Source organism: Delphinapterus leucas, chromosome 1, assembly GCF_059928025.1.
Source record: "Delphinapterus leucas isolate spDelLeu-1000000601 "Yukka" chromosome 1, BTC_Dleu_Yukka2, whole genome shotgun sequence".
NCBI lineage: Eukaryota > Metazoa > Chordata > Mammalia > Artiodactyla > Monodontidae > Delphinapterus > Delphinapterus leucas.
Window position 1 is genome coordinate 40,442,688 of NC_143129.1, and position 25,313 is coordinate 40,468,000.

General features: G+C 41.7%; 1 protein-coding gene across 1 annotated transcript; it reads right to left on the minus strand.

Annotated features, from left to right (window-relative positions):
- Positions 1-222: 222 nt before the first annotated feature.
- On the minus strand, positions 223-25,313 carry LEMD1 (LEM domain containing 1). The gene is given in 5 exon segments (XM_022593277.2): positions 223-421; positions 1,312-1,379; positions 20,661-20,731; positions 24,134-24,256; positions 24,824-25,313. Coding segments are annotated over 5 exon segments (543 nt in total). The 5' UTR covers positions 24,906-25,313.

Sequence of the window (25,313 nt, forward strand, 5' to 3'; positions counted from 1 at the left end):
TCCTACTATCAAGCCCTTTGACACAAGTGCCTTGTTCTCTCCCTCATTGCTTCTACCTGTCTGAGCTTGGCTACAGGTCCTTGAGAGCAACACAGTGCAAGGGAAGACTACCTGGCTATGGGGCTGGGCCCGCCCCGTTAAGAGTAGCCTCTCTTCTTTCCTGAAGCAAGAGGGCTTGGAGCAGTTCTCAGGCACGCGCTCATCACTCTGCTTCTGAAGCACTTAACCAAAGAGTGGCTTCCCTTCCACAGTTATGTAGACAAATATCACAGTGACGAAGATGCCAAACACAGCAAGCTTCAAGCCTGCTGGAAACGTTTCTATGTTCCTGCTCGCAGCGCTCCTGTTCACTATGCAGCAGGCGTTCTCTCTGATGTTATTCCATGCTTTGAATCTGACGTCTGATGCTCTCGCAGCACACCTGTGAAAACAGTAGTGGCTCTTAGGGTTGCGTACAACTGCTACTTGAGCACCCCTTAAAATCCGTGGGCCTTTGGGCCCAAGGGAGTAACCACGGTGGGGCTTTAGGGAAGAGCGCCACTCATTTAAAACCTGTGCTAATTTCAGTGAGTAATGTTAACAGGGTATCACCAGGATGTGAGATCTCTAAAATCCCACAGAGCATTTATTTATCACCTACTGTGTAACGTCTTTCAATGCTGGTGCAAGGCCAGCTTAGGGACTTACAGATCCCCTGGTCCCCAGTGGGGATGGGTACAAGCTGTTGGGGGGCATCAGTTCACTGGCCCTCTTCCTTCTCTCTCCACAGGTATAAGCACTGCCTTTCAGGGTGGAGATGGGAACTATTTTTGAAATCTGCTTATTTTGCATTTAAAGGGGCAAGGGGGTACTTTCTGATCTGCTAGTCAAATCCTGGAAATCGGCCCAAGTTTATTCAGAAGGGAACTTTCCAGAAGGCTTTACTCTCTGACCCATAAAATGTCCTGTCTTGAGAACTTATTTCAACTACTTGCTCTTTTGTTTTTTCTTCTCTTTTCCCTTTACCACAAATAGGAATAAATGTCTCTAAATGACTACAAATCAAGAAACTTGGGATGGTCTCAGCTCACTGTGATTTATGGCATCCTCCTCAGTCTCTCTGGCCTGTTTGCTTATCTCTAAACATGGGTGGTGAACTGGACAGTATGTAAGGCCCCTTCGGCTTCGAAATTGTGAGATATCACCAATCTTTCTTCTTTCTCAACACGTTCTTTACAGACTCAAACCCTTCACAGAGATCTGAATAATGAATTTTTTTCCCGGAGTTACATAAGACAATAATATCTCCTCATATGTTAAGAAAAGCATTACCTTCTTTCCTCAGAATCCAGGCAGAAGCCTTCTAGGGCTTTTGGTTTACTGGTGGAAGCCTTGGGTCTCTAATGAATCAAAAATATATATATATATATATCAAGAAGAATTTATTGTTTCCAATGTCTTGTACAAAGAATCTTTTTTTTTTCTAGAAAAAGTCATATACTCTGAGAACTGATAAGTTTTTGGTATATCAGGTTGTTTAGTACTTCATAGCACAGACTTTCACTTTGCCTTCTTTTATTCAGTAATTAGTAAAAACATCCAAGTTCCGCAGAGTAATATTTTAGTTCAGTGATTCACACACAATAGACATGCCAGTGACGAAGGTCACATGATGCCAGCAGCATTCTGTTCTTAAATAACTCTTTCTTTTGCTCTCTTATTTGTACTTTTTTATTGCTTGGAACTTATTTTATGAGCCTGCGCCATTCTTATATAAAGAATACAGTTATTTTAAAAAACAAGTTGGCCAAAAAAAACAAAAAACAAGTTGGCGATGAACGGGGACTAGAAAATAATTTAGGAAAGTGAAAATGTTCTGTACGAGGGGTAGAAGGAGAGACAATCGTGGCTTTTTTCTTTTTTCCTTTTCCCCCAAATTTCTTTCATGATGGTATTTTTTTCAGTAAAGTGAAAAGGTATAGCTCTTTAGGCCTTTGTTTCCTCCCTGTGAAATAGAGTTGCAAAGATTAAATGATTTAATATATGCAAAGTGATGAAAACATCTCCTGACACATAGTAAGCATTCAATAAACATTAGACATAATGATTGTAGTAATGATAATTGTTATTAATTTCATGTTGCTGTTTCTCCTCATATGTCTGGTTTTCCTTGACGGTCCATTCATGTTTAAGATTCAGACCTTATCATCCTCAAATGTCTGCAGTGTCCAGGGTGACCCCTAAGAATGTAAAGATGTGGTACCAGATGATGTTGCTGACCGCTGTTTATCAAGTTCCAGGTCCTATTTCCCAAGAATTCACTGAGCCTCCGAGACCACCCTGCCCCCATCTGGTAGGCACTCTCATTGCTCCATTTTGAAGATGATGTTTGAGGCACAGAAAGGTTAAGTAACTTGTCTAAGGTCATACAGTATTATCAATGGAACTCTACACTAGACTCCTCTCTACCCTTCAGTTTCTAAAAATAATTTCCCTCCTATAAGAAGTCTTCTTTATTACTCTATCTACTCAGATCACTCATCTGGTCTATATTTCTTTGGCACTCGTATACATGTTCTGTACCTGACTTTATTGACCTGAAGTTTTATTTATTCATTCAACAAACATTTGTACCGTGCTGCTGAGTACCAGTCCCCACGCTGGCAGTGAGGATTTCTGAAGGGACCACCACACCATCCCTGTCCTAAACAGCTGACCATTGAGCATGGGGATTTTGTTAAGTATTCTGCACTGACTTCCTTCTCCCCAATCAGACCATCTGTTGGATCTCACAGAGCTGTTTTCTATTTCTCTTTTTCCCCCTGTTTTATTGAAGTAATTGACACACGTCACTGTATAAATTTAAAGTGTACAACATGATGGTTTGATTTTCCATTTCTCTTTAATCAACCCATAATATCTACCACTGGGTGTAGATATTTGCCCCCCTCCCAGGGGCTCAGGACCCCTAAACACAACAGGAGCCTCTGACACCTGCCGTGCTGCCAGAGGCCTCATGATACTGCCAGAGGCTGAGGGCAAAGGAGACAGGCACCAAGAACTCCCAGATATACAGGAGCAGGATGGGACTTGCCTCAGACAGGGAAAGGACTGACCGACACCAGCATAGAACAAGAACCAGAAGGAAAATCAAAAGGAGACATTCTTTTTTTTTTTTAATGTAATTTAAAAATATATTTTTATTTATTTATTTTTGGCTGCGTTGGGTCTTAGTTGCAGCACGTGGGATCCTTCGTTGCAGGGCGAGGGGTTCTCTCTAGTTGTGGTGTGTGGGCTCCAGAGGGCCTGGGCTCAGTAGTTGCAGCACACGGGCTTAGTTGCCCATCAGCATGTGGGATCTTAGTTCCCTGACCAGGGATTGAACCCACATCCCCTGCATTGTAAGATGGATTCTTAACCACTGGACCACCAGGGAAGTCCCAAAAGGAGATGTTCTGACAGCAATATTGAGAAAGACTGACTAGGGTGTGATGGAGGGTAGGACAGGACAGGGGGCACCTGGGCATTCACGTGAGTCACAGAGTTACCAGGAGAAAGGAGAGCCCTGGTCTTAGCAAGTGTGTCATCAGGACACCCCAAAAGAGCATGTAACTCTAATGAGTCTGGACAATCACCTCCAGGGTGTGTTGTATCAGCAGGTGTGATGGTCTCAGCCCAAGGTGGGGTAGAGAGGGCATGGCCTGCTCTACAACCATTTACTACCGGTCACCCCTTCCCAGTCTAGGCCAGCAATGATGAGTCAGCTACTGCCTCCACCCCTTCCCCTCTACTCCCTGCCCCACCCTCTTAAAGATGTTCTCAACGGTGGTTTAGTGACACCCGGGCAGGGTCTCTGCAGATGGTGGGAGCTGAGCCAGGCACAAGAGTGCCACTTCTGAGGGAGCACTGTTCCCAGCATGGACATCTCTGCACATACACTATTTCAATTTCCTGGAAGAAGGAAGCAAAGACTCTTGAGGTAGAGAGACTTTGAAAATTCCCACGTGCGTGGGCTGTGGGGATCTGCTCACCAAGAGACACCTCAAATGATTTCCAAGGGTGTCGGAAAAATCCTTTATAAGCACATTCTTTTCTTTAAAGCTTGTTAATTACAGAAAGTGTCAAACATATACAAAAGTAGACAGTAGTAAAATGAACCTCCACGTACCTGTCACATGCAACTTCTTTTTAATTCTCTTAAATTTAAAAATAGATACGTTAAGTAAAGCATTAGGGTAGAAATCTGTTGCAAAATCAAATTATAGGATTTCACAGCTCTTAGGCAATCAGATACTCCCTCCCTCTCTTTCCTCCTGCCATAAGGAGGTATAGGTCTTTGATTTCCTTTTCTTCTATAATTTATTGCCCTTACTAACATCCCTAGAGTTCTCCTACAGTATGTAAAAGGTAGACATTTTGATTTTCAAAAAAAGAGTAATTATGGCCTATCAACATGACTCTGCAGCCATCAATAATAATAATAATTATAGGGGCTTCCCTGGTGGCGCAGTGGTTAAGAATCCGCCTGCCAATGCAGGGGACACGGGTTCGAACCCTGGTCCACGAAGATCCCACATGCCGCGGAGCAACTAAGCCTGTGCGCCACAACTACTGAGCCTGGGCTCTAGAGCCCGCGAGCCACAACTACTGAAGCCCATGCGCCTAGAGCCTGTGCTCTGCAACAAGAGAAGCCACCACAATGAGAAGCCTGCGCCCCGCAACAAAGAGTAGCCCCTGCTCACTGCAACTAGAGAAAGCCCGCGTGCAGCAGCGAAGACCCAATGCAGCCAAAAATTAAATAAATGAATAAATAACTAAATTTATATAAAAAATAATAATTATAATGATTATTTAACAGGAGAAAGGTTATCGATTAATGTTAAACACAGTAAACAGTATAAAATTGTATGTACACAGTGATGGCAACTGTGTAAATACATACTGCATATGCACATAAACAAAACCTAGAGAGAAAAAAATTAAATCAGTTTTTGCGTCAGGTGGCATATTTGTAGCTGATTTAGTTTTCATCTTTAAACAATTCCTTTAATGTTGTAATATGATTTTCACTATAAACACCATTTACAATGGCACTAAAAAATACTGGTGTTCATTAAAGCAGTGGCTTAGTGAGAGTAAATGGCACCCACGGGGAAATGGAATACTTCTGTTCCTTTCTCCCCATGCTCAGAGCTAGATTCTGCAAACACAGCTGTCTTTTTTTTGTTGTTTTTGTTTTTTTGCCGTAAGCGGGCCTCTCACTGCTGTGGCCTCTCCCATTGCGGAGCACAGGCTCTAGACGCGCAGGCCCAGCGGCTATGGCTCATGGGCCCAACCGCTCCGCGGCACGTGGGATCCTCCCGGACCGGGGCACGAATCCGGGTCCCCTGCATTGGCAGGCGGACTCTCAACCACTGCGCCACCAGGGAAGCCCCAAACACTGCTGTTTTTGCAAAACATTCACAGCAGGGAGCAAGGGAATGCGTGGCCTCCTCTGCTGCTCCACCCTCTTCAGGACATCCCTGGCATTCAAGTCAGAAAATTATACCCATCCACCTATTACTGATCAGCTGTAGTTATAAATGTGATAGTTCTAGGTATACCAGTACACTAAACCGTGAGTGTCTCACTACAATACTAGCTAACACTTAAATAGCATTTCCTGGGTGTCAGGCCCCACTCTAAAGCATTTTACATAAATAAACTCACTTAATCCTACCACCCTATGAGGAAGATATTTTTATAATGACCATCTTACAGATGAGAAAACTGAGGCATGGAGAGTTTAAGTAGTGTGTCCATGGTCACAGAGCTGATGAGCTGGTGGAGCCAGGAGTCAACTCAGGCTATGCAGCCTCGGAGCCCCTCCCCGTCATACCATGCTGTACTGCAGGATGATGGTATTGCTTTACTAGAAAGGAGTTAGAAATACCATGCCTGAATGTTTAACGTCTTGGGCATTGAACATGCCTCAATTCAGTTGATCTTTCTAACAACTCTAAGAGCTAATCATCACCATTTTATAGATGAGGAAAGAGAGACTTACGGAGCTAAATTATTTGCCCCAGATTACACAATTAGTGAAAGGAACAGCTGTAATTTAAATCCAGATATTCTGGCTTCAACGTCTATGTTTTTGGGGCTTTGTTTTGGAATCTTTCTATTGGGGAAATTTATCATTACAAATATATCAAAACATATTTGTAAAAACTGTTTTTGTTCATTGATAAATTATCTAATCATCAATTAATTTCTTATAGAAGTAACACTTGCAGCCAGATCTCTTCTTAAATATTTGGGAAATTGGCTTTTTAATAAGATTTTTCCAGGTAGACTATTCTGTGTTAATTCTGGCCTACTTATGTATATCATATTGAATCTGAAAGTGGATTGTGTATGAACTATTATGTCATACTGTATTACGGTTAACTACAAAACACTGGGCTGATATCTAGAGCCAGAAAGAATAATAATCATTTTGTATTCTCATTAAATCATTACTCATCCGAAAATATATTCGGTTTTTGAAAAATAATCTACCTTGACTAAAGCCGTTCATATTTGCCCATAAAGAAATACAAGTTTGTTTGCATATCCACGAGAAGTATATTTTACACTGTAGACCCAAACCTAGCCAGAAATGTCCTAGGCTGATACCTACAATTACAGGCAATCAAAGGGGTGCTGCAGGGGTTTCCCACCCTTCCTTTCTCTGATTCTTCCAGGACTTCTTACTGTTGGATTCTGGGCAGTCAGGAGCAGTGAAGCTCCGGGGGGTGGGAATGAAATTCTCTCCTAACTAAAATGTGTTACATTTTCCAATTACTTTATTTCACTACGAGACATTTTTACCGATGACTTGGCAAACTGGCAGTTGCAACCCTGATTACAGGCAGAAAACACCTTTTGATTTAGAACAGTTTAAAATTGAGTTAGCCCAAATCCCTTTATTGACTAAAATGATTAAGTTAATAAAAGATTTTACAATAATTTCAGACCCTTACTTCACTGTTTTTACCTCAACCTTGATTTAATAAAGCTCTCATCTAAAACATTGTGTTTTTGAATTAATTTAAAGCCTTTTAAAATAATCTGCATCACATTAACAAAAGAAAGGTTAAAAACCTTGTGATCATTTTCATTTCTGATTTTGAAAAAAATTCTCTAGCAAACCAGGAATAGAACGGGAACTTCCTTAACTTGATAAAAGGTGTCTTTAACACCTGTACCAAATATCATACTCATATCATACTCAAAGGGAAAATATTAAAAGCATTTTCTTTAGAATAAGAACCAAGGAAAGAATTCCTACTATTATCCCTCTGATTTAATATTGTAATAAAGAGATCTTAGCCAGCACAGTAAAACAAAAAGAAATTAAAGGTAATCAAACTGAACAAAAAAGAATCTACAGAAAAATTATTGTAATTGCAAAGAGTTCATTTTTAGAAGATCAATATACAAAATCAACTGCATTTCTATTTATTAGCAACAAATATTTAAAACATAATTTGAAAAAGATACTATTCCCAATAGCAACAAAAATTAAAAGGCCTACCTAACAAAGCTACCTAATAAAGCTAACAAAAGATGAACCTGACCTTCACTGAGAAAATAATAAAATCTTACTGAAGGACATTAAAGAAAATTTCAATAAACGTAAAGAACATGAACAGGAAGACTCAACAGAATGAAAATCCAGCTCTTTCCAAATTAATTTATAAAGTCAATAAAATGTCAATCAAAATTCCAATCTGAATTTTTTTTTTTTTTTTTTTTTTTTTTTTTGCGGTACGTGGGCATCGGCAGGCAGACTCTCAACCACTGCGCCACCAGGGAAGCCCTCCAATCTGAATTTTTTATGGAACTTGATAAACATTCTAAAATTTATATGGAAGAACAAAGGGACAAGTAAAATAAAGACACCATTTAAAAACAACGACAAGGTGGGGGAAGGGGTGCTATGGGAATTAAGACATCCTGCCCTCAGCACAGGCTAGATGAATTAATCAGAGTAGAGACCCCATTGTATTAATCATAGTTTTTATTTTCTGTATTTTATGCTTTGACATCTTGGGGCCTTGCTAATCCTTAAGAGACTGCCTCTCAAAGGGCTAGCTAGGGCTTCCCTGGTGGCGCAGTGGTTGAGAGTCCGCCTGCCGATGCAGGGGACCCGGGTTCGTACCCCGGTCCGGGAAGATCCCACATGCCGCGGAGCGGCTGGGCCCGTGAGCCATGGCCGCTGAGCCTGCGCGTCCGGAGCCTGTGCTCTCCAACGGGAGAGGCCACAACAGTGAGAGGCCCACCTACTGCAAAAAAAAAAAAGGGGCTAGCTAATTCCTAGAGATAGTAAAGCAAGCCTTTCATATGCAAACCAAACAATCCAAAACGCATACCCCAAACACCTTCCTACCTAACTCTCACACACCAAGCCATTATTTCTCCTAGTTGGCCAGATATTGGACAACTAGCGACCACACTTATGGCCCAGAGCCCACTAAAATTATTCAAACTAGCTAATCCTAAAATGTTTGCCTTGCTTGACCCACTCCTTCCTGCAAACATCACACTAAAGGCATGAGCCCATGCTTTCTTTCACTCCTACTTCCTGCCTGACCCTGATACTTCCCCATGTGGCCCTGCATGGCATGACGTGCCTGTTCCTCTTGGGAGCTGTAGGTAATAAACTCTTCTTTCAAAGGCAGTTGTCTCCATGTCTATCACCTTACCATACTTGATTAAAACAAATCCTAGGTACGTTTTAAAACACCCATGTATGTATAGAAATTTGATATATGACAAGATTTAACACTGCAGATAAGAAGAGAAATGACAGACTGCTCAAAAATGGTTTTGGGAACAAGATGGCTTAGATGTGCTTCTCCCAGTTTCTTTTGCTAAGTACAGCCAAAACCTGGATGTTATATACAAAGCAAACATAAAAAGACTCTGAAAGATGGAGAGAAGCAGATGGGCTAGGGACCTTGGGACCCGAGGGACGACATGTGGTGAGTGCTCTGAGCTTTCTTTTTACCTCACAAATCCTGGACTGGGTGCTGGAGAAGCCGTAACCTGGAAACATCAATGGGTTCAGACAGAAAAGCCCCCCCAAAAGCCAAAGGGCAAAGAAAGGGAAAAGGAGCAGCCTAGCAAGACAGAAAACTTTTTTGACAGAAAACAGACTAGCAAGACAGTAACTGCTCTACTTCAGCCAAATGGCACACTCCACCCCCAACATAAAGGCACATGGGAAGCTTGGATTTCCACTTCCATGTGTCAGAAGCCCCCTCCCCAGCTGGGTGGTGTCAGTGGAGGCCACGTGGGAGCCCCTGCAGCAGCCCAGCAATAATAAGGCACACATACACACACCAGGGCATCCGTGGAGGCCCAGTGGGGGAACTGGACTTCTACCCCCACGTGAGAGCAAAGAGTTGGCACCCCTCTTTCCCACCAGTGTGGAGTATGAGGAGGTCAGCTAAAGCAAAAGATTTAAGTAAGATCTGGAGTCTCATAACTCAAGTGAGAAAAAACAATAACAGATGCCAACACCACGATGACAAAAATATTAAAATCATCTGACCAGGATTTTAGAGCAACCACCAGAAAATGTTTCAAGGAACAATATGAGACGTGTTTGAAACAAATGAAAAATATTAATTCTCTGCAGATAGTACAATATATACAGAAAAAACAAATGTAAATGTTAGAATTGAAAAAAATTCAACAACCAAAATAAAAAATTTATTTAGATGGGTTTGACAGTAGAATGTAGAAAACAGAGGAAAGAATCAATGTCCTTGGAGACAGACGTATATAAATCATCCAAACCAAACGAGAGAGAAAATAGACTAAAAACAAAACAAAAACAGAGTCTCAGAGTCTTAAGGGATTAGAAGATCTAACGTATGTAATCAGAGTTCCTAAAGCAGACGAAGATGGTCAGGCTAAAAAAGGTATTTGGAGGGCTTCCCTGGTGGCGCAGTGGTTGAGAGTCCGCCTGCCGATGCAGGGGACACGGGTTCGTGCCCTGGTCCGGGAAGATCCCACATGCCGCGGGACACGGGTTCGTGCCCTGGTCCGGGAAGATCCCACATGCCGCGGAGCGGCTGCGCCCGTGAGCCATGGCCGCTGAGCCTGCGTGTCCGGAGCCTGGGCTCCGCAACGGAAGAGGCCACAACAGTGAGAGGCCCGTGTACCGCAAAAAAAAAAAACCAAACAAACAACAACAACAACAAAAGGTATTTGGAGAAATAATGGCTGACAACGTTCCAAATTTGGCAAAAAGCAGTAATCTACAGATTCAAGAAGCTGAATGAATTCCAAACGGGATAAAGCTAAAGAAATCTATGCCAAGACTTGTCATAGACAAACTTCTGAAAACTTTTGTGATCTCAAAGAACATCATCAAGAAAGGCAACATACAGAATGGGAAAAAAAATATTGGTAAATCATATATCTGATAACAGTCTAGTATTCAGAATATATAAAGAACTCTTACAACTCAACAACAAAAAGACAAACTAACTTGTTAAAATATAGGCATATGGCTTGAATAGACGTTTCTGCAAAGAAGATACACAAAAGGGGAATAAGCACATGAAAAGATGTTCAATATCATTAATCATTAAGGAAATGCAAAGCAAAACTACAATGAGATACTACTTTACACCTACCAGGCTGGCTTTTAAAAAAAAGTTGGAGCGGAATAAGAAGTGTTGGCAAGGATATGAGAAATTAGAATCCTCATATATAGGTAGTAGGAATGTAAAATGCTGCAGCCACTGTGGAAAACAACTAGCCATTACTAAAAAAGTTAAACATAGAATTACCATAAGACCTAGCAATTCCACTCCTAGATATATACCCAAAAGAACTGAAAACACGTACTCAAATATTTGTATGTGAATGTTCAAGGTAGCACTATTCCCAATATCCAAGAGGTGGAAAGAATCCACATGTCCGTCAATGAATGAATGAATAGCAAATTGTGGTATATCCATACAATGAACTGTTAGTCATAAAAAGATACAGATACATGCTGCAACATGGATGAACCTTGAAAACCTTAAGCTAAGTGAAAGAAGTCAGTCATAAAACATCACATACTGAATGATTCCATTCAAATGAAAAATCCAAAAGTAAATTCATTGAAATAGAAAGTAGATTAGTAATTGCCAGAAGGGAATTGGGGAATAACTGCTTAATGGGTACTGAGTTTTATTTTGGGGTGATGAAAATTTTTGAAACTAGATAGAGGTAGTAGTTTCACAGCATTATGAATGTCTTAAATGCCACTAAAGTGTTCATTTTAAAATAGTAAATTTTATGTTATGTGAATTTAATCTCAATTAAATTTTTTTCTGATTCCTGTCATTGTACTGTGAATGTCCTTATGTCTTTAGTCTAAGGAAATACATACTAAAGTTTTGGGGAGGGAGTAAAAGGTCATGATGTCTACAATTTAGTTTGAGAAAAAAATAATAGATAAAATTACCCAAAAAATGTGGTAAAAAGTTAAGACTTGGTAAACCTAGGTTAAGGCCACACAGGAACATTTTGTTGGAATTTTTCTGTAAGTTTGAAATCATTTTTTTAAATTACATTAAAAAAAAAAAAAAAGACACAAAGGGGGAGTTCCCTGGTTGCCTAGTGGTTAGGATTCTGGGCTCTCAATGCAAAAAAAAAAAAAAAAAAGTCACCAAGAAAAGAGTGAAAAGATAAGCCCACTGGTGGGGGTTGTTAGTAATGGGAGAGACTCTGCATGTGTGGGGGGCAGCGGTTATATGGGAAATCTCTGTACCTTCCTCTCCATTTTGCTATGAACCTAAGACTACTGCAAAAAAATCTTTTTCTCAAAAAAAAAAAAATCCCAAGCTACTAGAAGATACGTTCTATACTTAATGACTAACAAAGGATTAGTATCCAAAATATAGAGAGCTCTTATAAATTAACAAGAAAAGGGTAAACAATAGAAAAATGGGCAAGAGAAATGAACAGGCATTTCACAGATGAGAAAACACAAATGACCAACAAACATGTGAAAAGATGCTCAACTTATTAATAATAAGAAAAATACAAATTGTAATCATAATGAACTACCATCCTCCAACCACTACATTGACAAAAATGAAATCTGGCAATACTAAATTTTGAAGAAGAGTTAGAACAATGGAGCTCTTAATGTATTGCTGGTAGGAACCTAAAATGCTGCAGCTTCTTTTCGGAGCAATTTAGCAGATGCTGTGTTAAGTTGAAGGGAGATATACCCTTTGATTCTACTATTAGTGGAGCAGTTCCACTCTTAGATCATTCATTCAATCAGAAGAAGATTTCTTGTACATTTACACGATGGAGCATTTGTCACAATGTTTGTAGCAGCATTGCTTGTATTAGAAAAACTTGGAAATGATCCAGATGTCCAATAAATAAAGAATGGATAGATATATTTTCATAATAAGTATATAGCAGTAAAAATGAATGAACTAGAGCTACAAATATGGGATGAAGCTCACAACATAATACTGAATGATAAAGGAAAGTTACAGAATACTTACATTACGTTATAATTTAAATAAAGTCCAAAATCATGAGAAACTAAAGTCTGTGGATACTGTAAAGAAAAGGAAAAGAATGAAAACTAGAAAATTGAGATCAGTGGTTACCTTGCGGGAAAGGAAGGAAGGGAATATGATCAGGGAGGGATACATTGGGGTCTTCAACTGAATTAGCAATGATTTTTTAAAAAATCTCTGGAGTGGGACTCTACTCATTATGTGATTCTTTATAAATTTTTGGATGCGTAAGATATGTTATAATAAAATGTCAAAAAAAGTTTTTCAGGTTTGAGATTTTTTTTTTGTCCGCTTGGGAGAATTCCAGGTACCCATATGCATATGTGTCAGCCCGTTTTAACTCTCATGATTTCTGTAGCATGGTTTAATGTGTGAATGGAAGAGTCACCAACGAGTGCCTCGCAAGGACTTTCTTTGCAAAGCAATCATCAGAAAGAAAGCCTTTGCTTCCATGGGTGAACAGATGTTCTGGAGTCCTTCTGCGATATAAAAAAAAGGGACACTGGGGGGAGCTGTTTCACTACTCAGGTGCCTGGTTGTTTTTCTGCCCCTCTGGCAGCTTGATATACTGGAAAGGGCAATAGAATGGAAACTGGGAGACCAGAATTCGATTCCAATTTTTCTTCTAACTCTCTGTGCTTTGGACAAGTCATATGCCCTCTCTGCTTGTTTCCTCATCTATAAGATGAACCATATAGCCTCCTCCAAGAAGCCTTTTGGATAGTAAATTCCATAATCAATAATTATCTATAGTAAATCATGCCTGGACTCATGAATTGCGATGAATAGTGCCTGGTGCTCACAAAGCCCTAACAAGTCCCAAGAGATTAAAATAACTCAGGGGTCCTCATGTGAGAGGTACAACAGGAAATTCCTCTCCCTAAAATGGATACATATATCTATACTCATAATGCAAATTATAAATTAGCTAAAGTCAGTAATGGTTATATTCTTAGATGAAAGGGAAAGGAAAGCTGCGTTTCCTAAACAAATTCATATTTTTCCTACAGAAAAAGACCATCACTGCTCATAATTCAGTTTTATGAAAATAAATAAGTTTACCTTTATTATCATCTTAGAATCATTGTAATCAGAATTTGGTTTCACTGTCTCTTCCTGCTGCTCTTGTATTTCAAAACTGGGTTCTACTACACAGAAAGAATCAGCATGTAATCAACAAGATAAAGGTATATTGATCATCAGGCATATTTAAGCACATCTACCAGGAGGTCAGTATTTTTACAAGAAGAATGTTAAATTACATTCCTTGTAAGGATGGCATTTAGCTCCCATTAGCACATGTCATAGGTAAGAACAAAGGGCTTATTAAGTAGTTATAGAATATGTAATTTACTCTTCACTTTGATCCAGCTGTAATATATAACTACTATTGGGAATAAGGATGTTTTTCAATTAATTAAGAAACTATTGTAGGGATGTTTAACCTGATCAGGTCTCCTAAAATCTTGACGTGCAACTCAAACCACACATTTAATGGTAGTCTTAATGGTAGTATATTCCCTTGGTACATTGGGCCTTCTGATTGCAGCACTTGAGGTAGGCCCTGCACATGATAATTATAGGCCTACAAGGTATATTATCAGCAACAATAGCAACTGAGACACAGAGAGTAAAAATCCTATTAAAGTCCTGGCACAAAGACAATGAAACAGACCTCAGAACTGGAAACGAAAAAGAGACATGAAGCTTTCTTTCTCTTCCTTTTCCTTCCCTGGAATGTCAGTGTGTCCTGCACTGGAAGTGTGGCAGAGGGGACATGGGCTCAGAGTGTCAGCATGCCTGGAGGACAATGAAATGGGGTAGGGAGCTATGGATATGGAGGGGACTTTGGGGTGCCTGGTGGTTGAAGAACAAGAGCAGTAGGGGAGGGGACCGCATGGAGGCTTTAGTGTGCCCTGTGTCCAAGGAGGACAGTAAGGGGAGGGCCACGTAGAGGTGCTGACATGTCCAGGGGTCAAGGAAGTGATGATGGGGACCATGCAGAGGAGGAGCAGGCTGCTATGATTGTGAGATTAGTTACACTGAGAAAATTAGAAAATTGAGCAAAAATGTAAACATATTGAGGCTAATGGAAGGCAGGTTTCTCACTGTCAGAGAAGTGACTTACAAACACAGAAAGGGGAAAGGTTAGAAAGAACACTGCAATGCTGGGTTGTAATTGGAGGTCAATAGGGACTCATGGTTTAAAAATACATAGAGAGAGAGATATAAAAATAGTGATAGATACATGTGTGTATGTGTACATATATACAAACATTTATTTTCTAGCTCTGTCCACTGAGAGGGCCTAGAAGTAACAACTCTCCAGCAACCAGGAGCTCACTGAAGGCCTAGATCTTGGTTTCTGAATTGATATCCTGCAGTAAAAGGAACCAGCGTTCCTGCGGCAGAAAAAGCACAAGATGGGTCTGAAACATCTTGTTGGGCCAGAAACTAAGGAAATGCTCAAGGAATGATGAGGACACGTCAAAAGGACACAGTATCCATCTTTTTTTTCTTTGCCGCATGGCATGTGGCATCTTAGTTCCCTGACCAGGGATTGAACCCACGCCCCCTTCAGTGGAAGCATGGAGTCTTCACCACTGGACTGCCAGGGCTCCCACTAGCCAAATCTGGGACAAATTGAGCATTAGGATAAATAATCATATCAACAGATACAACCACTGAAATGAAGAGTCAATGAACTCATACTAGTATGAATGAATGAATGAATGAATGGACATATGGACAAACCAACCAACCAATCAACCAACAAATAAATAAATAAATGAGGGTGAAGGGAAAGTCTTCCTCACAATAGAATACCAACTAATAAATTTAGAAGAAATAATAGAAATAGAAACTTCCAATGGGCCGTGATGATGATGGAAGTTGAATTAGGCAGTCACTTATGGGTACTGGGCTAATGGATAAGGTTTGATGAGGTGTCATTTCAGAATATCTCCCCACAAAATACTGTTCAGTTCCAAAGGGGAAAATGATGGCTTTATGGAGGAATCTGAGAGACACCAACTTTTCCAGGTGATTAAGGCTGGCATTACCAGCAGTGAAACAGAATGAGAAGAGCACAGCATCATTTCTGAAGAATTCCTGCCTGGATACATGGCCTCTATGAATAGTCAAAAGAAAAATCAGAGAAATCACCTGCAGAATGAAAGGCCTATGCTCTTTAAAACAGTCAAGGGCATCTGACAGGGAAAGACTGAGGCACTGTTGTTCCAGACTGAAGGAGGCTGAAAAGACCTGACAACTAAAGGCAACACATGTTCCTGGATTGGCCTTGGACCAGAAAGCAAAAGATATTATTGGAACAGTTGATGAAATCTGAATGGGGTCTGAATATCGGATGTTAGCATTGAATCAATGTAAATTTCATTATTTGGAGTGTTATACGGTGGTTATATAGGAAAGTATCCTTTGCGGGTAGCAGAATACATGCTGGAAGGCTGAGGGGCTTCATGTCTACAGTTTGCTCTCAGTGGTTCAGAAAGACATAATGGTAGGGTACCTGCATGCATGCACACACACACAAACACACACACACTAAGGACCTACTGTATAGCACAGGGAACTATACTCAATATTTTGTAATAACCTATAAGGGAAAAGAAGCTGAAAAAGAATATATATATATATATATGTATAACTGAATCACTGTGCTGTACACCTGAAACTAACGCAACATTGTAAATCAACTATAGTTCAATTAAAAAAAAGTGTGGTAAAAGGTAACAATTAGATTATCTGGGCTATGGGAATTCTATGTACTATTCTGGCAACTTTCCCTAAGTTTGAACTTATCTCAAAATAAATCGTTCAAAAAAATGTTTAAAGGGGCACGGGAAGGATTTAAACCTAAGATTGAGAAGAAGGAATCCTATATACTGGGAGGGCACACATGACTTTTTTTAAATGCTTGGTCTGCCTCATTCAACACACGGCGCTCACAGAGAACAATCTTTAGTTATGTCTGTATATTTAACTATATAAACATACCTGTAGGCACCTGTAAATCACATTCTATGGCACTTGGGAGTTCAATACTAAAGATTCAGTTCCCATTATATTATTTTTCACTAATTATATTGCTTTGCATTGCAGATAATTAAAGATCATGCTTTTTATATAATAATAATATTAATGATAGAATAATACTTATTGCACTTATATAACTCTTATTATATGTCATCACTACTCTATTTTACATATTTCTACTGAATCCTCACAACACCCTATGAAGTTGAGACTATTATTATCCGTATTTATAGATGACAAAACTAAGACACAGAGAGGCCAAGTGTCTTGTCAAAGTTAGTGGCAGAACTGGGATTTGAACCCAGGCAGTCAGACTCTAGAGTCCATATTTTTGGTACACGTATTCTTTGTTTCCAGAGCTCTATTTAAATTTCTTCAGGACAGAAACTACGGCTCCTTTTGCTCCTATTTTCTTCCTGAAGAAGGTCTAGCACAATGCCCTGTACACAATAAATAGTTATTAACTCATAGGCTGAGATCCAGGAGTGGAAGCTCTGCTACAACCATTCCCTGGATGGTCATCAATTTGTGATGACCTAAGCATTGTCTCTCAAGAGAATACATCAAGGTATGTCCAGAAGATGCCACAGACTAGGAAGTCAGAAAGCGAGCTCTTCAACATCAGTGTAGGGTAAAGTTTCCTTTCAGTTTGGCCAACAGGGACTGAGTAACTCCCTCTCCCCCCATATGTTGAATTAAACATAGAGGATTCAGACATAGGTTTTTACCCTCAAAAGTTTACAGCCTAGAGCAAAAGCTCCTGGGCAGAGGGTGGAAGTAGGGGTTGATTGAAAAGGCAGATTCCTAGAACCAGACCCACAGAATCCATTTTGAGAAACTCCTAGTGGAATGTAGTATAGGACAGGTGGCAAGATGAGAAGAAGGCATTCCAGGGTGGGAGAACAGAATGAACAGAGATTCTGGCAGGAAACAGCATGCTCTGTCTGGGAGAGAATAAGGAAACACCCAGATGGGGCCAGGAACACACACCTGCCTGGGTCAGCTGCCCTCTGGGTGTTGCCTGCATCAGTCCTCCGCAACCAGCATGCACGTCCAAACACTTCACCCTTTGGAACCACTCCCAAACCCGGGGTGAAAATATGCCCTGTTTCGCCAGGACAGTACTGTTTTACTTCTGTTATTCCAGAGTCCCTTCTGTGTAGTCTCCCCTTTCATTCTCAAAAGCATCCCGTTTGGGATGATAAATTATATGGTCACCCTACTTAAACCCCACTTTGTGCAACCTCGATGTTGTAGATTATTTTGCCTCCCTACTGCCCCCAAACCCTATTTTTTTTCCTCTTTGGGGGAAGGGGACTTAGAGCCTGAGTTATACACATTGGCTTAACTCCCTCCTCCATCAGTGGAAACATAAGCTGTGTCTAGAGTCTATCTGATGAAAAAAAAAACAATTAAAAAGAATAATGACCTGGCTTTCTGGTGGTGTTAATCACCAAATCAAATGGGCCATATATGTGACTTGATAAAACACACAGAGTATGAAAAAGTGTCCAGAAATCGACATAATCCAAATCTCAAAGTGGTTTGTATTCCACTAGAAACCTACTAAAATGAGAGGAAAATGTGTGTTCATTGGTGTTTCAAAGAAATGCAAATACTACCTTTGCAGGTACTTAGAGGACTGTTAGGTACAGACCACTGCTTTTAAGTAGTTAAAGTCTATGGTGTTCGACAAGTGTCTCAATAAACACATGTTCTACCACCTTTTACATGGAAATTTAAGTGCTTATTTACATTTACTTTCAGATTTAAAGTTGAAAAGATATCTTGGGGCCCTTCTGAGAATCAAAATGGCTTATGTAAATCCTTCAGATCAAAACATTTTATGCCATCACAAACTTTCTATTAAATTCTATTGCCAATTCAAAATATTGACGTGGTTTTATTTCGGGTTTATGTAAAGCAAAGACTGAAGGGCACTGGTCCCACCTGATGCATTTTTAAATACTCAGGCTGCTGTTTCTCCTGTAGATGTCTTTGCAGGAACTATACAAAAGGGTTTTCTGTGGAAACGAGGTTTAATGAATGGAAAGGATTCCTTTAATGAGCCATTTAGAAGATTTTAAAAAACCTTTTAGAAAATGTATAAGATATCTGAATTCCTTCATCTAATTTGAATTATGTTTAAACGGGAAGTTAAAGCTAGAGCGTACTGCAGGAGTGTTTACTTGGGGGCTCCTTTTCATTTGGTATTTAAACTCAGCAGGTAGTTTAAATACTAGATCACATTTGTAAACTTAACCTATTTGTCACTAGAGTGTTTGATGAGGTGAGCTTTGGGACCCTACTATGTGCAAGAGCCTGTGACAGCCAATGAAGGGAATAAAAGGCAACTGTAAAGGGATGCACAGGATTGGCCTTTGAGACGTTCCTTAAATGATCACAGTATTTTAACAGGAAGAAAAATGGGGAGGGGGTGAGAAAATGAAAGGAATTCCAGGCATAAAGAACAGTTGAGGCAAAGGCACGTGGGAAGAAAGTGTGAGAGGTGCAGAAACAAGTAATTATGGTTTGGATCCGACGATGAGGGAGATAAAGTTACCGGAGACATTGGTGTCTCCTCATGGTGCATAGTAAGTTTGCCTCTTGTTGTAAAGTCTCCAGGCAAATTAATAATGTGATTTAATCTCTGCTGATAGATTTGGACCTGAATTGGGAAAAGTTGGAGGAAGAGGCCAGTTAGGAGGATTTTGCAATTGTTTTTAAGTAGCTGAATGCAAGCTAAGATAGCAGCAGTGGGAAGAGAAGGGGGGATAATTTTTTTAAAAACTCATAATTCTAATCCATGGGACTTGGCGATTGTTTATACCTAAGGAGCTGAGGGGCGTGGCATCCCAAGACAACTCGGGAGGCTTTGAGCCTGGACAGTGGGAAGGCAGTAAAGCCATCAGGATAAACAGAGGTCACAAATGCAGGCTGAGTGAGTGAAAATGAGCTTGATCCGGATACCCTGAACGTGAGGTGCTGGAGTATAACCACAGGGGGATGTATAAATACAAATATCCAATCTTTGAAATGTTCATGATGACAAACATTTGTTGGGTGAATGCGGGAAGGAGGGAAAGCAGGAGGGGAAGAGAAGGAGAAGGAAGGAGTTCTCCAGGACAGAAAGCAACTGGATATGCAGGCCTAAGCCTAGGAGGGGTGTCCTGTGTGGAGGTTCTATGTGGAGTCACGACATAGAGGCGGGAAGTGAGGAGAGAGCAAGGGAAACGATGCAGAGCGGAAGGGAAGAGGGCTGAAGACAGACCTCAGGCACAAGCTTCATTAGGGGCCAAAAGACAAAGACTCAGCACAGAACAGGAAGAGGGTAGAAGCAAGAACCAAGAGAGCACAGAGCTGCCCAAATCGAAGAAAGCAGGTGTCTCTAAATAAGGAGGGACAGTGGTCAGAAGACTGAGAAAGGGTCCCTAGAGTTGATGACCTGGAGTTCATTATGTGAGCTAATGATGTGCCAGGTCCAGGGCTAAGAGCGTTACCGGCCTTTCCCTTCCCAGCCACCCTGTAAGCGGGAGCTGCTATTAAGCGATGCACTAGGGGAGGCTTAGATCTTTTAAGGTCGCACAACTAACAAGTGGAAGGGCAGGGTCTCTAAGCCAGCTGGGCTTACCCGAACCTGTTACTTTCACACACCTGGCCTTGTGCTTCAATGACCTCAGTGTCCAGGAGAGAGAGAGAGAGAGAGAGACGGGAACAGGAACTCACAGTTATTCCATGCTCACTGTGGGTCTATACGAGACCACGGGTGGCAAAAGGAGAGAGAGGGGACAACAGCTGGAGGGGAGAGAGGGTGGCTATCTCAGGGTGAGGAGATGGCGCAGGAGGACCCTGTGACTCTGGGTCCTATGCCAGAACGTGGAAATAGTTTCAGAAAACAGAAACCTTCATTAAAATGAGCTGTTTTAAACTAGGATTTTACCATTGTAACAGAATGTAGTGACTCTCTATTTCCCTTCTTAATACACATGAAAAGTGCTATTTTCTACATTTAATATATGTGTAAAAGTATTCATGCATTAGAATTGTACATACTTTTTTGGGTCCCTTGTTTTTTTCTGATGAGAATATGATATTTCCTTTCGAAATGATAGTGGCATTAAGCTCTGGATCATGGGAAACAAAAGGAAAATAGGCCATGAGAACATATGAGCTAGCAAAGGGAATACACACCACTGGTAGGAGTGAATTCTCTCAACTGTAGGGCAAAAGATTTTTGTGAGGGGAAGAAAATTCACTTTGCCTTTCTGAGGGAAAAGAGCATTTCTGCAGTGGCCTTTGTGGAACACACAGGCCTTCCCCTGGGAGCACAGGGAGGGCTTCTACCAGGGAGGCTGTCACATTTGTACGCCTCTGAGAGAAATACATTGCAGAGCCTGAGCTGGCTGCTCATCTGGGCGTGTTTTTAGTCTAGTCATCGCCCCTTCAAAACAGCTGTAAGCCTCATGCATCCCTGATTGTCAAGATAGGGAAGGAGGATTTCTTCTGTATCCCAAGAAGCATCCAGGGGAGGGCAGGCCAAACCTGTGCAAAAAGGCTTTAAAATCAGGGGAACCGCCAGGAGCAGAAAAGGTTGTTAATCAACCCTCGGCTTCAGTCTGTGAAGAAGCATTTTGATAAACTTGGAGCAGTTGTGTGCTGTTGGACATTCAGCAGAGGTTTTAATGCAGGGGATTTTATTAATTTATTTATTTTTTGCTGCATCGGGTCCTCTTTGCTGCGCACAGGCTTTCTCCAATTGCGGCGAGCAGGGGTCACTGTTCCTTGCGGTGCACAGGCCTCTCATTGCGGCGGCTTCTCCTGTTGCAGAGCACGGGCTCTAGGCACGTGGGCTTCAGTTATTATGGCACGTGTGCTCAGTAGTTGTGGCATGTGGGCTCTGGAGGGCAGGCTCAGCAGTTGTGGCGCACGGGCCTAGCTGCTCCGCAGCATGTGGGATCCTCCCGGACCAGGACTCGAACCCATGTCTTCTGCATTGGCACGCGGATTCCCAACCACTGCGCCACCAGAGAAGCCCTAAATGCAGGGGATTTTAAATGAGTTCTCCATGTCACAGATATTTGGGAAGTTTGAAAAGAGGTGAGATCATTAACGCTATGTCCACCTAGTGAAAAAACAATGAGTGAAAATGAGAAAACTCGAATCCACCCATTGTTTGGATGACCTAATGCTCAGCCTCAGGTCTGGAACTGCCCTGCCCCTCCACCACAACCCCACCCCAGGCCTGGATGTCTCTGTGAAATGCCCAAGGCTGAATTCCACAAGATCCCATGAGTTCCATGACAACCCCTCCATTCTAATGGCACTAGGGTCTTATTGAGGGTCCTCAACTAGCAGATTCAAACATCCAATTTAGACCTGACCTTGAGAAGCAGGTTTTCTGTTTGTATTAACCACCAGCCATTGACGTTGCAGAATAGCATTACAAGAGTAGGACTGAACCAGAGCTTCCCCCTCTGACCTGACTGCCTGCAGTTGGCTAGCATCAGGTAGACAGTCTAAAGCAAACCGAAGGACCAGCTTTCTCCTAGCCCTCGCATAAATGCACCTCTTTTGAGGGCTACATGCTGGGAACCGGGATGGCTTGAGACCACAACAGCTTGCTTGTGCAGGTCTGACCTGCAGTCCTGGGCAGTCGTGAGCAGTTGAGTGTACAAGCCTTCCTCTCTGGAATCTTCTAGTCTGACACTGCTTTTCATCAGAGGGCTGGTCTAGTCCCCTCAGCTCATATCTTTGGCAGGGAACAGAGGCAGCCCCAGGTCTGGGTCAAGACTTTGAAGGCATCCCACATCCAGAAAGGGTCTGGGGTCGCCACTTGCCTTGAGGTACCCCCATGCTAACGGTTCTGCTCAGGGGCCAGTGGGATCTGTCCCCAAACTCTGCTGCCATTTCCAAATGAGGCCATGCCAGACTCTCGGGGAAAGCTCCGTGCCTGCGCCACGACCAATACCAGGCGTTACAGGGGACTTTTCAGAGGGCCCCAGGCACTTACATTGTTTGTTGAGCTCTTAGTTTGAACTATATGAAACCGCCATTTTTTGTCCAGACATGGACAAAAATGTCATCTGTTCATCCTCATAATAGAAATTATGAGAAAGTGTAGAGTATGTGGTAGAAAGAGCACAACTATGACAGCCAGACCCGGGTTCAAATCTCAGTTCTGTCACAGTATATTCAATATATGCGAATTCCTGCTATGTGCCTAGTACTGTTCTAGGACCTGGACACGTGGTGGTAATGAAGACAGACGGGCCTTACTCTTCATGGCACATTCTAATGGAAGCTTATCTTTGGGGGCTACTTCCTAGCTATATGATGTTGGGCCAGTCACCTGGCCTGTCTGAACTTCAGCTAAGTATTGTGAAGGTTAAATGAGATAATGCCTGTTAGGCCAGAAATGCACTGATGGCTTTCAATAAGTGATAGTTTCTGTTATTTTACTGTGGCTCACATAGGACTCCTAATAAATATTTATTGGATGAAAGAGCCTCGGAATGCATTGTGGGAATCTTCAAGCCCACCCCTAAGAGCCCAAACTGGACACCCCTGCAGGAGAACGGTGCACCTGGGGCAGGGGCCACTTAAAGGGAAACCCACGGATCCCAGAGTTCACCACTCCCGCCCTCCCTGGGACCTGGAAGAAACCAGCTGTGGTCAGCCCCCATTAAATCAGGAAGGCAGTAGGCACAGGAGGAGTTTGGGGAGGTGCAACCTAGTTCATATTTCATTTTTAAAAAATTTTTTTTAAAAATTTATTTATATTTTATTTTTAGCTGTGTTGGGTCTTTGTTGCTGTGTGCAAGCTTTCTCTAGTTGCGGCGAGCGGGGGCTGCTCTTCGTTGCAGTGCGCGGGCTACTCAGTGCGGTGGCTTCTCTTGTTGTGGAGGATGGGCTTTAGGCGCGCAGGCTTCAGTAGTTGTGGTACGTGGGCTCAGTAGTTGCGGCTCACAGGCTCTAGAGCGCAGGCTCATTTGTTGTGGCGCACAGGCTTAGTTGCTCCGCGGCATGTGGGATCTTCCCGGACCAGGGCTCAAACCCGTGTCCCCTGCATTGGCAGGCGGATTCTTAACCACTGCACCACCAGGGAAGTCCCTAGTTCATATTTCTTAATGGATGTGCAATCGTTTAATCTGAAGAAAATAATTGTCAAATTTATTGATTGAGGCAAAGCAGAGGTTGACACCTCAAAAGAGACCTGGAAATCACCTGTAGGAACTTCCGGTTTTAGAAATCAAACACAGAGTTGGCTCTGTTTAGTAAGAGAATGTGCAGAATGACCAGTCCTTCTCCTGACAGTCTTCCCCACTGAGGCACTGGCATGAATGTAGACATGGAGTTAACAGATTCCTTTTGCAGCCCAAGGGCCTATTTTCCAGGCTCTGTGTGCAAAGAGCCCGTAGGGATATTTCACAGGTCACCCTGCCTACCATTTAAAGCTGCATAAATCATGCCGGACAAGGTATGAGTAAGCGCACAGCTGCTATCTACAGTACGCCTTCTGACGGTACCTTCACTGTCATCATAGTCCTGAGCTCTGTCCAGCTCTCTGGGTCCGTTCATCTCGGGTGGTGCACAGGGAGTTGAGACCAACAATTGCACTAACTTCTTTTCCTTCACTTTTCTGGTGGAAGCTGAGGAGGAATGTGGAGAGCAGTTAAGTTGCTCTGTTTGTGTATGTGATCTCACTGGATTCAAAATATTTCACAGTTCAGGTCCTTATTCTTGTATCTTACATTATTGGCTAATTATGGCTTTTACAATAAGGTAGACCCCACAACTACTCAACTCACTCCTTTCCTTCCAGCATCACTTAAGGTGGGGCCTCTGTGGATTGGCCACGGAGTCAGACATTGGGTACATCGGGGAACAAGACAGACGAAGTTGTACATCCTATGTGCGGGAAATATGGACAGTAAGTACATAAACAGTTAACACAGTGCACATACTAGAAATGCAAAAAGAGCCCAGGGTGATATAATCAAGAGTAACTGGTGTTTCACTACTGTAAAAAATCAATCCTTCCTCTTTGGCACCAAATTTACTAATGTGTGAGTAAGAGCTGGGTTTTAAATTTTTTTCCTATTTCTATTTTAATGGTTTTTATTGCATAGGTTCCTTCCACTGTAGATAATTCTCAATCTTTGGAGGTAGCTTATAGGTAATCATTGAGTACCCTCTAATACTTGCTGCATACGTACGTACTATTGGGCCAGGTGAAAATCCAAACTTGTCAAGTTCGCTCTATAATTCATCGTCACTCAGACACTTCACATCCACCATGGTGATAAAAGTTTGGTCTCTTTTCTGACAGTGGAATCCTTGAAATAGCAAAACATTAAGTTCCTTAAGACAGACTTACAAATGAGAACTAAAACTTGACCAGTCCACAGAAGTGTTTACGACCCCAGCTCCCCAATCTTGGAGGCACACAAGCCGTAAAGCAAAAATCACCATTTTCTGCCATTTTTCTGTCATAAGTCTCTTCTGGATTTAGTGGCCTCAATGAAAATCTTTGGATGGGTGTCACTTTTCCCAGCGTCTTTGGGGTTCAATTATTTCTAACTTTTCTACTCAACTAATGGAAGAAAAGTCTTCTGCACAAAATGAACAAATATTTCCATTACTGCTTAGGAACTCTAAGTTAAGACCCAAGCTCTGGGAAGAAGTTAATTAAACATGAAAGAGCTG